Raw genomic sequence first — 15,930 nt, forward strand, 5'->3', positions numbered from 1 at the left:
TTGCAATTCAGGGAGCCCAGCTTCAGGGAGCAACCCAATCATCCCGTCTTGGCATTTTCAGGCAATCAGTTGTTCACAGTTTCATCATATAGTTATGCATTCATCACCCCAATCTATTTTTTGAACATTTTCCTTATACCAGAAAAATTAAAAATAAGAATAAAAAATGAAAGCAAAAAAGAACATCTAAATCATTCCCTCCTCCCACCATATTTTTCATTTAGTTTTTGTTCCCATTTTCTACTCATTCATCCATATACTGGATAAAGGGAGCACGATCCACAGGGTTTTCACGATCACGTTGTCGCCTCTTGTAATCTACATTGTTATACAATTGTCTTCAAGAGTCAAGGCTATTGGGTTGGAGTTTGATAGTTTCAGATATTTACTTCTAGCTATTCCAATGCATTCAAATCTAAAAAGGGTTATCTGTATAGTAAGAGTGCCCACCAGAGTGACCTCTCAACCCCATTTGGGATCTCTCAGCCACTGAACCTTTATTTCATTTCATTTGACATCCCCCTTTTGGTCAAGAAGATGTTCTCAGTCCCACGATGTTGGGTCCAGATTCATCCTTGGGAGTCATATCCTTGGTTGCCAGGGAGATTTACACCCCTGGGTGTCAGGTCCCATGCAGGGGGGAGGGCAGTGAGTTCACCTCCAGGCAAGGGTTTTTTAAAGGAAAAGAAGAATAGGCAAATTGTTTGTGGTTGGTGGGTATTTGGCGTGCTTAGGTTAGACATGAGTTTTTGATCTTGTGATTTGTTTATGGTGTCCGGATGTTCTTAGGGATCTGGGGAACATTGTTGCTTGAGAATTTGCGTCCCTTGGCCGTTTGTAATAACTGGCTGAGATCTGCATAAGAGTAACCTCCAAACTTTCTTTTAAATCTCCCAGCCGTGGTAGCTATTTTATTTCTTTTAACAAAGCCAAGAAACACCAGAAGATAAGAAGTGGCAAGGAAGGAGGGATTCTTCCCTAGAAGCTTCAGACGGAGGCATGGCCTGGCCGACTCCTTAATTTTGGAATTCTGGTCCCCAGAACTGTGACAGAATGAATTTCTGTTTATTTAAGCCACCAAGCTTGTGGTGATCTAGGAAACTAATGCAACATGTCACTATCAAGTCAGGTAATTAGGTCATTGGAGAGGTAAAAAAAAAAAAAAAAGGGATTCTAAGGCATCATAGAAGAAGCAATTGCAAAAAGCTGCCATCACCCTTAGGAGTGGGGAAACAGAAGGATAACTTGGAAGTTCTAAAACAGGAGCTTGCAAGAGGAGCCCCACAGAATTGAAACCCCACCCTGTGAGGAGGTGTCAGGTGCAGGGGGTAGGGGGTACTGGTGTCTCTGAAGGTGGGGCTCCAAGGTAGCTGGTGCGGCAAGACCTGGTAAAACTGCAAACTGGGTCAGCTGCTGCTCAGGGGAGGAGCTGCCGCTGCCCAGGTGAAGAAGCCGAGCGCCGCTGGGTGATGCTCCCGGGAACAGCCCGCAGAGGGGAACGGCCGATGCACTGTCCTCCTGCAGCCATGCAGCCCCCTCTAGGTGCCCCCCAGTGCTGGAGCCTGGCAGGCACCAGCCAGCAAAGGAGAAGCCGCATTGGCAGAGTCCTACTCACAGCCTCCCAAGGCAAAGTTTGAAGAGTGGGTTCGGAGCTGAGCAACAATAGTTTGGCACAATCCGCAAACCCAAGCTGCAGCCACTTGGGCTCAGACAATGAGCATCAGCCGTAGTCCTGGTGGACCGAAGGTGGGTGGAAAGTCCTCCCTCCTCCAGGGACCGTGTAAGTCCTGGATTATTATTTAACGGAGGGGGATCCCCCAAACAAGCCCAAGGTTGAATTTCTTACCCTCTTGACAAAGGGAGGCTCGTAATCAGATTTTATTTGATTTAAGACAAATTCCCAAAATGATGTTTCTTGTACTTAAGTGTCATGGAACAAATTCATGCCTGATACATCAAATTTCTTCACTCTGACAGCTCTTATCCTCAGCCAATTGTCATCTTTCAAATAAGCCAGTGAGGGAAGGAAAACTCTGGGAAACCCTCAGCTTTCTGCCATTGGCCGCTGTTGGTGGCAGCTGCCCCGGGCGGCGGTGGGGATGCAGAAATGAGCTATTTCAGGGCGGGTCTTTTTTGGCTGAGTATATTTCAAGTCACACTAGTTCCTTGCTTTTCTTTCAGGAGGACACAGCTGGGGCTGTTTCTGCTTGCTATGGAGACGGGCCCCACCCCGAGACTCCCAACCCAGAGCTCCTGGCTCCTTCAAGTTCAGTTTCCCCAGACACAGCCCGCAGGCCTGTCCTGAACCATTCCTGCTGCCGGGGTGTTTATACAAACTCCTGCTCTCCACGCCCACCTCTGTGCCTCCAAACCTGCAGAAAGCCAGAAAGAGATGGGGGTCGCCTCACCCCCAGCCCAGCCCAGCCCAGCCCCACCCCAACGAGCTCCCTGCTGGAGGGACCCCTCGGCGGCAGAGAGAGCTGGGGAGAGGACGGACTGCAGCGGATCTTATGAGTCCACCCCATCTCTGCTATTTCTGGGTCCTCCTTCCCAGAACTGGGGTGGGGGTAGCGGGACCCTCTCCCTTTCCCTGGGAAGATGATCAAGATGGGGTGTCTGTTCCTCTCATCCTCTTTTTGCCCTTTTAAACCCAATTCCCACCTAAATAATAGGGTGGTTTTTAAAAATTCAAATCTGTTCATTTCCCCATGTGAAAATGTGCCACGGCTTCTCATGTCTCCTAGGAAAAGTCCAGAATCCCATTGACCCACTTCCCCATACGCCCCCTCCTCTGTCCTTATCCTTTGGGCCTCAGCTGACCCCTCCTCCCTGGGAATGCTCCTCCTCCACCCGCCCCTTCTGGCCCCGCCCTTTTCTTTTCTTTCTGTAACTGTTAGAGCTAGGGTTACCCTATGGCTGTTGGTGGGAGATCCAGGCGGGCGGGGGGCCCCTGGATCTCCCTCCCAGCACCCCCACCCCTGCTGCATCCCTAGCACGGAGCAGAATGCCTGGTTCTTTGTAAATGTTGTTGAGTGAATGACTGAAAGTTTCCAGTCTTAGTGGGTGAGGCAAAATTAGTGTCTTGGCAAACCAAGGCCTGGGCTAGCCTTAGCTCCTGAAAAACCACCCCCCACCCCCACCCCAGGAATGGCCCATCTTCCAAGAGTGTCATCTTGACTTGATTTTTAAGAGGAATAATAATGAAACAATAACATGTATTGAAAGCTCACTCTGGGACAGCAACTGTGCAGAGCACCTTTGCTTACATTATTTTGTTTAATCTCAAAACAATGCCATGCAGTTCTACTCTTCTCCCTTATTTTACCAATGAGGAAACCTGAGGCACAGAGAGGCTAAGTTATTTGCCCAAAGGCATACAGTTAGGAAATGGCTGGAGTGGAATTTTTAGCCAAGGCTTTCTGATTCCAGAGCTCATCCACGAAACCACTCTCTTATGCTATGACAAATAAAAGCATTGTTTTTTATTTCACAGCAAAATTGGAGACATTGTGCAGTAAAATGCAACATTTGAATGTCATTTAAAGATGAAGGTCACAAGACATCAAAGAATATTTTCTGCCTGCCCTGGGACTTGATTCCATAAGCCTCCAAGTGAGCCTGGGGGGGAGGGGACAGAAGGGTGCGGCTCCCTGCCCCTGCCCCTTCTCGGTGGGAGCTTGGGAAGGACTTCCAGGGTCTTCACCCTGCGGGAGGCCCGTTAGGACCACCCAGGGCCTCCCTCCAATCCTATGCATCTCCTGGGGGTGTGACTGAGCTGAAAGCAAATGGCCTCCTTTTCGGATTTTGTTCACTGGCCTCAAATATGAATGTGGGTATTGAGCATGGGGTTGGATGGGACACAGAGCCTGCAGCTAAATGCTGTTTTCCTCCCTGGGGCGAAAAGTAGCTCAAGCCCTGCAGAGATTTAGAGGAATCACAGCCCCTCCCAGTTCAGCCCACCTTCCTGGCCGGGCCGCCCGCTGAGCCGCCTGGGAGCAGGGGAAGCCAAGGAAGCCGGGAGGGACCCTGGGCCTTGGGAGGGGAAGGAGGAGGACGGTGAGAAGGGAGGGAAGAGGACAGAGTCCGCCTGTCTCCCCGGCCCCTCCGCCCTGGCCCTCCTGGCAGCCCCAGGCAGGGCGGGGAAGGGAGCCGCGGGCGGGAGCAGCGAGGGGGGCTGACCCCGCGGTCTGCAGCTGCCCAGGGGGGAGGCTGAGGTCCATTTCTCGAAGGTTGTTTGGAACTCCGGGGCTCATTTTCCCACAGTCACAAAGCCCAAGTGGAGGTTGGCTGCTCGCCTGGCCCAAGGAGCCAGATTCGGCTCCAGCATCGTTCTGGGAAGGCCCTTCACACCCACAGCCATTGTCCTTGCTGGCGGGGCCTGCGGCTCCGGGCTGCTCCGGACTCTGCCAAGGGCCCTGGTGGCCGTGGGAACTGGGGCCCGGCCCGGGGCAGCTCTTGTGTGGGTGACGGCAACCGGAAGCCGGTGTGTGTGAAGTGTCTGTGTCTCTGTGTAAGTGTGAATGTGTGTGTGTTTATACATTTCTGAGCAGAGGACGTACCTAAGCCTGGGCTAACAAAGTGCCCTGGACTGGGTAACCTCAGGGCCTCAGTTTCTTCACCTGTAAAATGGTGGTAGCAGGAGAAGGTACAGACTTCATCAGTGGCTTTCTAACTTGTTTCTTTTTGATCGTTTTTTTTTTTTTTCCAAACAATCTTGAATAAAACAGATAAAATCTGCTCTGATTAGAGCACTGGCAGGGGCAGGCAGGGGTGGGCCCCCCTTTGCCAGCCCACCCCTCTCAGCACCCCTGCACAGAACTCTAGTCTTCTCAGAACGTTGTTTGAAAAACACTGAGCTGGGTGCACACACACCCACACACATACACAGAGGCAGACAGACACCACACGCACAGATATGCACAGGCGGACATGTACACCTAGGCACACATGCAAACACACATGGGCACGCAGACACGTGCTCACATGCACAGATGCAAACACAGACACACCCAGACACAGACAGACAAACACACAAACACATAGGCACACACACAACCCCGCCTCTCTTCAGCTCTGGCATTATCCTGGAATCATAGGAAGTGCTGGGTTGCAGAAGCTCCAGACTTGGGTGTCAGCAATTTGCAGCTGGGGCCCAGAACCTGGCAGTATCCCTGGGCGCGCTCCCCCTGCCTCCCTCCCCCCCAGCCCATCTCCCCAGCTGTAAAGCTGGGACTGAGATGCTCATCTCATAGGCTTCAGTGAAAGTCCTCGGAAGCTGGAAATCTCTCTGCTAGGACAGCAGAATTGAGCAGCCAGGCCTGAATTCCTACACGGAAGCCCCAGTTCCGTGCAGGGACCTGTCTAACTCACATTCCAGGACATGCCAGGGCTTCCTGCAGATCAGGAACCAGAGGGTTCTCCAGCGGGGGCTGGGGGTGGGGGAGGGTCAGGAAAGCCTGAGGGGTGGGAGGCTTGCTGCAGGTGAGGAGGGGCTGAAGGAAGGCCCCCACCAGTCCAGACTGTCACACCCTCCGGAGCAGCCTCCCCAGCTTGCCCCCTGTGCAGGACAAGCCGGGAACCTACGGCTGGAACCTATAGCCGCGGCTGCCGGGTGAACCATGCTGAGAACACAAAGCACAGAGGAGCAAGAAGCCCCGCCCAGGAAAACAACATCCTGGCTGCTGGGGCACAAGCATGGCTCTGTGGGAGGGGCTATTTTTAGCTGCCGAGGCAGCCTGGGCAGGACTTGTATGGCCTTGCTGTCTGGCTGCATAACTCGCCCGTTGTCCCACCTGACCTCGCGCTGGCAGCTGAGAGGTCTCTCTGTCTGCTCTGCCCCCGGGGGACACAGCCCTCCTGGGGTGTACCTGGGCCTCCAAGAACCCAGTAATTTGGAGGGAGGAGGTCTGGCCTGGAAACACTTGCCCTGTGGGCTCAGGAAGCAAGCCTTCCCCCTGACAGTAGAACCTGGCACTCCAGGCTGGAGGATGGGGGTTCTGGGGCAGCAGACGGCACTGGGTCTGTCCCCGGGGAAGCACAGCCTCTTCTGGGGCGCAGGTCTCAGCACCCCCCCACACACATGGAGATGGAGCACTGGAGATGGAGCACCATGTTCCAGCCCCATGGCTGGGGCACAGAGAGGTGGCCACACACTCCAGAGGAGGACATAAGTCCCTTTGTTGTAGGTACTCTCAACCCCAGCTGTAACCCTCAGCCAGGTCCCTCCAGGACTGAAAAAGTGCGTGTTAGAAAGTCAGAGAAAGAAGCAGGGTTCCAGGTCTCAAACCTTCTTGCCCACTCCCAGGCACCCGCCCTGCCCTTGAGGGTGTGACATAAACCCTTCCTCTAGAGTACCAACCCCAAAAGGCAGGTCCAGAACTAGGCTGTGGCATCGAGGATGAAAATAGCTGGTGGGAACCCGAGCCATCCAAAGCAAACACTTAGGCAGCCAGGAAGACTGGGGGGCTGCACCCCTGTGGGAGAAGCCACCTCGGGGGGTGAGCACTTCCGAGCCCCATCCTCCTGGCTCGGGACTCTCCCTCCCAACGGGGAGCCTGGGACCAGGGGCACTTTCCCCTCTCCTGCCTGCCCTTATAAGATGAGCTCCTGAAAGATGCCGAGTGCTAGGAATTCTTGGTGGGTGGAGAGAGAGAAGGATGGAAAAGGGAGTCATTCAACAAATGTTTATTGAGTACCCGCAACGCGCCAGGGGTGCCAGGCAGTGTTCTGGGAGCCTGATGGAGGAAGGGTTGGGGTAGCCCAGATCTGTTCCAGCTGGGGCTCTCTCTCCCAGAAACAAGGACCAGAGGTGGACAGGGGCTTGGGGCCTCTCGAGGGGAAGGCTGGGGGTATAGGGGTGTGGGGGTGTGACTCTAAGGCTGGTGCCTTCCCCAGGACAACATGGGGGGCTCAGAGCAGCAAGCTTGGCGGGAAGCCGAGACAGCAGCAGGAGGTGGCCCCAGGCAGCCAGCATCACCTCCTCTTGAGCACGGATATGCAGGACTTCTTGAGGGGCCCGATCTGCAGGTGGGCGTCCACACTCTCCAAGAAGAAGGCCGGCTTGAGCCTGTGGGCAAAGAGCCCTGCAAAGTGGCTGTCCAGGCGGCTCTGGAAGGAGTCACTGGGGGAAGGTGGGGGGGCCGCTCCGGCGGGGCCGGGAGGCCTTCAGCCTCCGCAGCAGGTTCATTTTGCCGTCCCGCACGGCATAGAAGGCCAGCGCCCGGTCGGCGTATTCCAGGCAGACGCCCACCGTGGGTGAGAAGGGGTGGGGCAGGGGCATCTCCTGCCCGTGGAACCAGATGGAGAAGCCACGTCCGTTCCACTGCAGGCAGCAGGACTGGGCGTTGCGGCCGAGCCGGCCCCGGTCGTAGGGCTCTTGTGGGGAGAAGTCTTCGGCCATGACCCCCACACTGACCCAGCCCTCGATGATCTCCACCTCCCAGTAGTAGGTGCCCCGGTCCAGGGCGCCCTCGCCCAGCACCTGCTCGCAGTGGGTGAAGCGGGTGGGCGACTCGGGGTAATTGATGGGACACAGCACCCGCTTGACACCTTTGGTTCCGAACAGCTGCAGGAATTTGTCTGCCGTGTCGCTGTCCAGGTCCACGATGTAGGCGACTGATCCGGTGGGCAGGAGAGAGATGCAGGGCTCAGGTGGGATGGCCCCCCGCTAGGGACCTGTCTCCCCCAAACATAGGCCCTTCCTCTTGTTTGCTGGGGACCACCCCATGAGCTGACCTCGTTCTCCCCAATGACTGAGGGGAACGTAAGCCCTGGGGGGCCAGGGCCCTTCCTGGCAGCCTTGGGGGGCCCGGTGTGAGCTGAGGGCCCAGGTGTCCACTTACACTTGAGGAAGTAGTCCCTGGGAGCGTCACTCTCCAGGTGGCTGGTGCTGTCAGGGTCCTGGGACTCAGCGTCAGCTGCAGGGGAGACAGCGGGACAGGTGTCTACAGACTGGCCGGGATGTTGCACCTGGAGGTACTGCTCTGGGCTGCCGGGCAAGGTATCCCAACTCTGAACCAGAGACCCCAGTTCCCTCTCCTGACCCTTTCTCTCCCAGTCCTGAGCCACCTGGGGACAGGCACATGGCAGAATATGGTGCCCAGTGTCCCCATGCACGCCTAGTCCGTGGGTTTGAGCTTTGTTCCACTTTCCCCCTGGGCCTCAGCCCCCTCCGAAGCTGGGGGGTGGATGAGGGAAAGGCCCCTCTGTGGCCAAAGTGACTTGTCACCACAGGGTGGTGGCTCCAGGCGCTGGCAGGATATGGGCCCTGCCCTGAGCCAGGCACACAGTTTCCATCCTCCACTGCTGGATGGGCACCAGGCCTGGGGGTGCCCAGGGAGATGGGGAGAGGGTGAGTCAGCTGGATGGGGAGAGCACCCACCTTCTGAGCCTGGCTTCTGCAGGCTGTCCTCGTCACTGCCCAGCCCCTGCAGCTGCTCCCACTGGCTGGTGCAGGCCGCTGCCAGCACATCTCTCACCGCCCGGACGGCTTGGGATGACTTGGTGAAGCTGAGCTCCCTCGGGGGGCTGGGCCCAGGGCCGCACCCCTCCTCCAGCACCAGCCGTAGGGCCAAGAGCTCCTGTGGCAGAAAAATGCCAGTTAAGGCTCTGCTGGCTCCAGCTCTGCCTGGCTGGGGTGGAACAGCCCTGCCAGGAGGCTGCCCAGCCCCCCAAGGCCAGATGTGGTGGTGGTGGGGAGCCTTTGAGAGGCATCTCCATGCCCACTGCCCCTTCCTCCCTCTGCCTCCCCCCTTTCCCCCTGCCAGCCCCCTCACCTGCAGGAAGCTCACTGAGTCCCCTTCAGGGACCTGGCTGAGGTTGTGGCGGGCCCGGCTGAGCTTGCCACGCTGCTCCTCCTGCCGCCGCAGGTCACCCTGGGAGCAGGCCAGCATGGCGGCCTCCCCCTCCTCAATGAAGCTCAGCACCTCCGCCTGGAAGCCCTGCAGGGTGGCCGCAGCCTCGGCAAACAGCCGGCTCACCCTTTCCCTCTCTGCCACGGCCGCACTCTGCATGGGACAGCATTGGGGGCGGGCATGAGGGCGAAGAACAGAGTTCGGCTTCGGCTCCTTCCTCCCCACCCTGCCCACTCCTCTAGGGTCACACAGGGACCGGCCGAGCCCACCCTGGATCTGTGCCGGGGCAGGCGAGATGCCCCTGTTCAGTGGCACTGGGGCAGGAGGTGGCTCTGACCTTGACGAGGGTCACGGTGCGCCGGGACTGGGCGATGCTGGCACCCAGCTCGTCCATGCGGTCCTCTGCTGCACTCAGGACCTGGGGCTGCTCAGCCTGCGGGGACACCCTCTGTGAGCACGGGGTCTGGCAGAGGCCAGAGACCAGCACCCGGGCCCGGGCCCCACCAGGAGAGAGCACAGGGGGTCCTGGAGTGGTATCTGCCCGGGAGGGACTGGGAGTGGCCGTGATGTCCTGTCTATGCCAGAGGTTCCTTGGGCCCAGGCTGGTGCCATTCCCAGATGCCCATGGAGATGCAGGCTGGCGTGGGTCATCTGCCTCCCCTGTCTGACGTGGGGTAAGTCCAGGGCTGTCCGTGGGCCCCCATGTTGCTGAAATTTATTTGAAAACCTCCTCCAGCAGGGGATAGAGGCAGAGGATGAGAGTGTGCGAGGGGCGACTGCACGAGGGCATGCTGCTATCCAGGGGCTCACTGTCCCCAAAGGTCTGCATCCCCAATCCAGGCCTGAAAACAGGGGATTCCGCGTAAATCCCCTGGGTCTTATGAGTCACTGCTCCAGGCAGGAGAGATTGGAAAATCCCAAGGCCAGAGGCGCCAAGAGCAGGCTGGAGGCCAAAGGAAACTGGGGGCGGGCAGGAGAGGACAGGGCTGCGCACATGCTCCCCCCACAGGCCCTCCCAACGGCTGGACAGAGCAGAGCTGTGTGGCCAGCCACGCTCCTGTCTCCGCCACACCCATCCAACCCCCTGCCTCAGCCCAGGGCAGATTTGAGCTGGAACACGCGTGCTCTCCGATCCATCGGTAGCGCTGCCGGCACCAGCCTACATGGACCCCCATGGGCCTGACCCAGCCCCTTCCTGGCTCAGACCCCCATCGGCCCTGGCTTAGGTTCCCTGCCCACCCTTCGCGTCCTCCCTCCCCCATTCCCATCTCCACCACCGCGAGAGGATGGCAACTTCAAGGCAACGATCCTTTCCGAGCCGGGAAGGAGAGGGTGGGGGTGTCCAAGGCCTCCGGGCCAGCTCGCGCGCCGCCATCCCCCACTCCCTGTCGGCCCGAGGTGCCCGCGCCCACCTCCTGGAGCGCGCGCTCCTGCTCCAGCGGCACCAGTTCGTGGCCGCGGTGCTCCTGGGCGGCGGCGCAGGCCTCGCACAGGCACACGCGCTCCGTGCGGCAGTAGCGCTCGAGCGGCCGCAGGTGGCGCGGGCACAGGCTCTCCTCCAGCCGGCGCAGCGGCGGCACCAGGCGGTGTCCGCGCAGCGCGGGGCTGCGCTCGTGCGGGACCAGGTGGGCGGCGCAGAAGGAGGTGAGGCACGAGAGGCAGGAGAGCGCGGCGGGCAGGGCGGCGCCTTCGGGGCACGCGTCGCAGCGCACTGGCTCTTGGGCCGCCGGCCATGGCTCAGGGGCGCACGGAGCCGATGGCTCCGGAGCGCTGGGCCGCACGCTGGGCGCCGGGGGCTCCGGAGTCGGAGCCGGGCTGGGGGCCGGGCTGGCGCCGGGCCCGGGGCCCGAGCCCTGGCGGAGCTGCAGTAGCTCGGACAGCGTGTGGTTCTTGCGGAGCTGCAGGCCGTCGGGGAACGGCTCCTGGCACAGGGGGCAGCGCGCCGCGCCTCCCGGCCCGCCGGCGCCAGCAGCGCCGCGGTGCGGCCAGAGCGCGCCCAGGCAAGCGAGGCAGAAGTTGTGGCCGCAGGGCAGGGTCACCGGCTCCCGGAGCGGCTCCAGGCAAATGGGGCAGCCGAAGGGTCCGCTGCCGTCCATAGCTCCGCGGCCGCCGGGGCACCGCCTGTTCTGCTCCTGCCTGGGAGGGACCGGGACCGTTTGCGCCTCGGCGCCGCCCCCCTGGACGGCGGCCAAGAGTTCGGCCCCCGCCCGCCCCCCGGATCGGACCGCCCCCCAGCGCCGCCTGCCCGCCCCCGGACACCGGGCCCGGGCCCCAGACAGCGCGGCCGAACCCCCTGGGCCCCGCCTAACTCTCCGGGGCCGCTGGGCGCCCGCCCCTCCTGCGTAAAGAGGTGTGTGGCAGGGGGCACAGGGCAGGGAATGCGAGGGGGTCACCTGCCCACCCTGGGCCGGACCTTGGTGCCCCAGACCCCTCCCCTGCATCGTTAGCAAAGTTCCTGAGCTGCTGACTGCAGAGGTTAGTAACTGCTGCTGTCCGTGTGTTTTTGCCCCTTAGCGACTCTATTTATCCCCGGTGGGGAACTCGGAACTTTTCTCAATCTGAAATGGGAAGTTGACGTCATCCCCCAGTCGCTGGGTGAGGAATTCAGTTCCGGTCCATGGACGCTGGTGGCCCCTGCAGTGGGGCCCTGCTGGGGCTGGGGGTACCCCAAGTCCATTGTTTGTTAAAGCTCATCCAGCTATGCACTTGAAAGGAGGCAGTTTATCGTGTGTAGATTATACCTCGGTAATACAGATTCTAAAAAATGGAATGGCAACAAAATAGTGTTTGGATTATAGTCCAAAGTATAAAGTAAATATCCGTGAATCCACACACTGGTACAAATTAGTGATTGTCTAAATAAATAAATGGGGGCAATGAGACCCATTTCTTCAGAATTCCAAATAATTTATATAGATACTCTCAGCGGGAGCTTAATTTCCCACTCCTTAAGGGTGGGCTGCACATGGTGACTTCTTTCCAGAGAGTACAGCTTGGAGGTCAAAGGGTACCTCAGCCAGGTGCTCAAGGTCAGTATCAACTGTGATGTCATGTTGATAGTAAGATCTCTTGATATTAAGTAAAATAAAATGGCTCACTGCATTGGGCGTTGCCAAAGAAGACCCCTTTCCGAGAAGGACTTTTCCAGAAGACAAAAACACCTGACCTGCAGGGGTTTTCTGAGAAAACAGAACATGGTCTGCCAGGTCACTGATTTCAAAAAACAACAACAACAACAACAAAAAAAAACTAGTTTGGGTCCTGTGGACAAGCCTTCTGTCCTAATCAGTGTACATCTGCACCCCACTTTGTAACCCCCCTTTGCAAAATGGCAACTTCATGCCAGCTGGTCAGAGCGTCTCCCCACTGGCTTCTGCGTCCACCCCGTGGGAGCGTCCCCTTTCCACCCTCTCGGGGGAGCTCCCTTCCCGTTTCTGAGAGGGACGCTGCCTGCCCACAAATGCTCAATAAAGCTGTGAGATCCTACTGTACATGAAGAGGTTTTCTTTTATCTGTGTGACATAATGAGAATGGCTCTTTGCCTCTGTGGTTTTCCTTCCATTGCCCCTGAGAGGAACATCAGACAAATCCAAATTGAGGGATAGTCTACAAAGTGTCAAACTGTCAAGGTCATCAAAAGCAGGGAGGGTCTGAGAAACTGTGGCAGCCAAGAGGGGCCTGCACAGACCTGATGACCAAATATAAGGTGGGATCCTGGATGGGAAAGTACTTTGAATAGACTTTTTTTTTTTTTTTAATCAACAGTTTTAAACAGAAATTCTGGATCTAAACAGTACAATAACTGAAATGAAAAATTCATTAGAAAAAAATATTCATTAGAGCTGTACAACAGAAGACTAGTTAATGAGAATGGATTTTAGTTAATAAGAATGCATCACTATTGGTTCTTAATTTTGACAAATATAACATAGTTATCAAGATTGGTTCTTTAATCTTGACAAATGTAATACAGTAATATAAGATGATCACAAAAGGGGAGATGGGTGTGGGGTATGTGGTAACTCTGTACTTTCTTCCCAACTTTCCTGTAGATTAAAACTTCTCTAAAATTAAAAGTTTATTTTAAAAATATAGAACAATCAAGGCAATTCTCCCCACCCCCAGGCCCATGGACCTCCTGCAGATGAGAACCCCAAGTGTAGGAAAGAAAAGGAAGTTTGGGGGTGTTCTAGTTTGCTAATGCTGCCAGAATGCAAAACACCAGAGATGGATTGGCTTTTATAAAACGTGGTTTATTTGGTTACACAGTTATAGCTTTAAGGCCGTAAAATGTCCAAGGTAACATATCAGCAATCAATATGTTACTGGAGGATGGCCAATGGTGTCCAGAAAACCTCTGTTAGCTGAGAAGGCACGTGGCTGGTGTCTGCTCCAAAGTTCTGGTTTCAAAATGGCTTTCTCCCAGGATGTTCCTCTCTAGGCTGCAGTTCCTCAAAAATATCACTCTTAGTTGCGCTTGGGATATTTGTCCTCTCTCAGCTTCTCAGGAGCGAGAGTCTGCTTTGAACGGCCGTCTTCAAACTGTCTCTCATTTGCAGCTCCTGTGCTTTCTTCAAAGTGTCCCTCTTGGCTGTAGCAAGCTCACTCCTTCTGTCTGATCTTATATAGTGCACCAGTAATTTAATTCAGACTCACCCAATGGGAGGGCCAACAACTCCATGGAAATTATCCAATCAGAGTCATCACCCACAGTTGGGTGGGGTGCATTTCCATGAAAACACTCAAAGAATTTCAATCTAATTAACACTGATAGGTCTGCCCACACAAGATTACATCAAAGATAATGGCGTTTGGGGACATAATACATTCAGACTGGCACAGGGGGGTTGCAGGGGAGGCTGGGGTCAATCTAGAGGATGAGCCTCATTTTCATCAACCAGGGACCCCTTAAGCAGTCTGGGTCCCTTTCCAAAGTAAAGCTTTTTAATGCACGACATAAAATGCATAGCACTCCAAAGGAAACCAATTACATTGGTAGGCAGTTACAAAATATTAAGAAAATAAATTTATGATAAAGTAATACATGTGGTTCTTTAACACCATAAATAAGATCTGATGGATGTCTAATACTATATTAAAATTGTGATGAATATCAATTATATATCAAATTTCTGGAACCTCATAATGTGCTATGAAAGCATCCGTAAGTTCTATTGATGACAAAGTCATAGGTATGCTGCGAATACTGCTAGAAAGAATTGCTAGATGTCAGTTAGAAGGCTGTGAAAATTAAGATGGGGCTTTTTCCCCCAAGACCCCAGATTAAGAATGGCTAATTTAGAAAGTTGCTGTGCAGAGCCCCTGATGTCTTCCCTGGGAGGAGGGCAGAAAGCTAAGATGTAGTAAATGCCTCCCCCAGGCCCCCGCAAACCCAGCCTCATTGAATCTCACGCTGCTTCAAGGAAGCTCCGAAAAGCCACGTGACTTGCCCACAGCCACGCAGGGCTGGGTGTGCCCGCCTCTGAGCCCACACTCTTTCCTCTGCTGCCCAGTTGTGGAAAACAGCATCTCAGGCTGACCGGGTGTGTTAGCTGGCCCTGGAGGAGATCTTGGGGAGGAAGGGGCAGGGGCCTGGCCCTTTTGCATCTTCTAAGTATGGGCTTCCACCTTGGCCCTGACAGGAAATGAAGGGTCTGCTCTCCCCCACCACACCTCCAACCCTCCACCCCCAGCCCGGGTGAGCTCCTGGTGGGCAGGGCCCATGTCTTGCCCATCTCCTACCCCTAGGGAGCGCGTGACCCAGTGCCCAGCACGCAGTGAGCCGTTAGCACCTGCTGTTTGCTCAAACACCATGTTGGGTCTGGATGGGCAGAGGGCTGGAGAATGGGGGTGGGGAGGCTGGCAGGACCACTGCAGGATGAGGCAGTGGGCCCACAGCTGGTGGGTCTGGTGGGTGGAGGGAAATGAGGAGATACAGCACCAGCGTCCACCCATCCTTGGCTTCTCCGAGACAGGACTAGGTCCTGGGCAGACGGAGGGACTGAAGAGGTGGGCAGCGGGAAGCATCGCTCCAGGACAAGGACAAGGGCTGATCCCATCAGGATTCTGTGGCCAACAGAGACCCCAAAGGATCTGCCACGGGAAGGGTCAGGGGTCACCCTCAGCTAGGGGAGTTGTTGCACCAGCAAAGGAAAACTTTGAGGGAAGCCCCAGGCCAAGGGCACCAGGGGTCCCATGTGTCCCTGTGATGCCACCCTTCTCTTTACTCGAGGCTGCTGGTCCTTCCACACCCCAGCAGGTGCTGCTCCCTCCCCCGTACCTGCAGCCCTGCCTGCTTCCCTGGCCAAGTCCCCCTAGGCCTCTGAGACCAGGTTGGAAATTTTCAGAAGGCGCTTAACTAGTTAGGAACTAAAATGCAAACCAAAGTAAAGAGTCCAAATGCAGAGGAAACAGCCCGCTGTCCAGAGCAGGAGGTGGGCCTGGGGGCTCCGTGAGCAGGGCCCTGGCTCTCTGCCCTGGTTTTGGTTTTTGAAAATTTTAAAAGCTTTATTGAGATATAAATACTATACAATTTGCCCATTTAAAGTGGACAATCCAGTGGTTTTTAGTATATTCTCAGGGTTGTGCAACCATCACCACTATCAATTTGAGAACATTTTCATCACCCCCAAAAGAAACACTGTATGTACCCTTCAGCTGTCACCCTCCAGTCCTTTCATATCCTGCAAGACCTAGACAACCACTGATCCACTTCTGTCTTCTACATTTGCCCATTCTGGACGCTTCATATAAATGGAATCGTACAATATGTGGTCCTTTGTGACTGGCTGCTTTCACTCAGCATCATGTTTTCAAGGTCCATCCGTGTTGTAGCGTGAATCAGAGCTTCATTTCTTTTAATTGCTGAACAATTGGGAGAGACACGTTTTGTTTATCCATTTATCCAGATGGACACTTGGGTTATTTCCACTTTTGGTGATGGTGAATAGTGCTGCTATGGAGATCCGTTTTTGGGTGAACATGTTTTCAATTCTCCTGATATAGATCTAGGAGCAGAATTGCTGGGTCATATGGTAACTGTATGTTTACCCATTTGAGGAACTGCCAGCTGTTTTGC

General features: G+C 55.6%; 1 protein-coding gene across 1 annotated transcript; it reads right to left on the reverse strand.

Moving 5' to 3' along the window:
- Nucleotides 1-6,668: 6,668 nt before the first annotated feature.
- TRIM47 (tripartite motif containing 47) lies at nucleotides 6,669-11,312 on the reverse strand. The gene is given in 8 exon segments (XM_037808986.1): nucleotides 6,669-7,128; nucleotides 7,130-7,614; nucleotides 7,842-7,916; nucleotides 8,381-8,579; nucleotides 8,775-9,005; nucleotides 9,190-9,285; nucleotides 10,265-10,988; nucleotides 11,254-11,312. Coding segments are annotated over 7 exon segments (1,926 nt in total). The 5' UTR covers nucleotides 10,949-10,988; nucleotides 11,254-11,312; the 3' UTR covers nucleotides 6,669-6,972.
- Between the last annotated feature and the right edge of the window lie 4,618 nt (nucleotides 11,313-15,930).

This window comes from Choloepus didactylus, chromosome 18 (assembly GCF_015220235.1).
Source record: "Choloepus didactylus isolate mChoDid1 chromosome 18, mChoDid1.pri, whole genome shotgun sequence".
Taxonomy (NCBI): domain Eukaryota; kingdom Metazoa; phylum Chordata; class Mammalia; order Pilosa; family Megalonychidae; genus Choloepus; species Choloepus didactylus.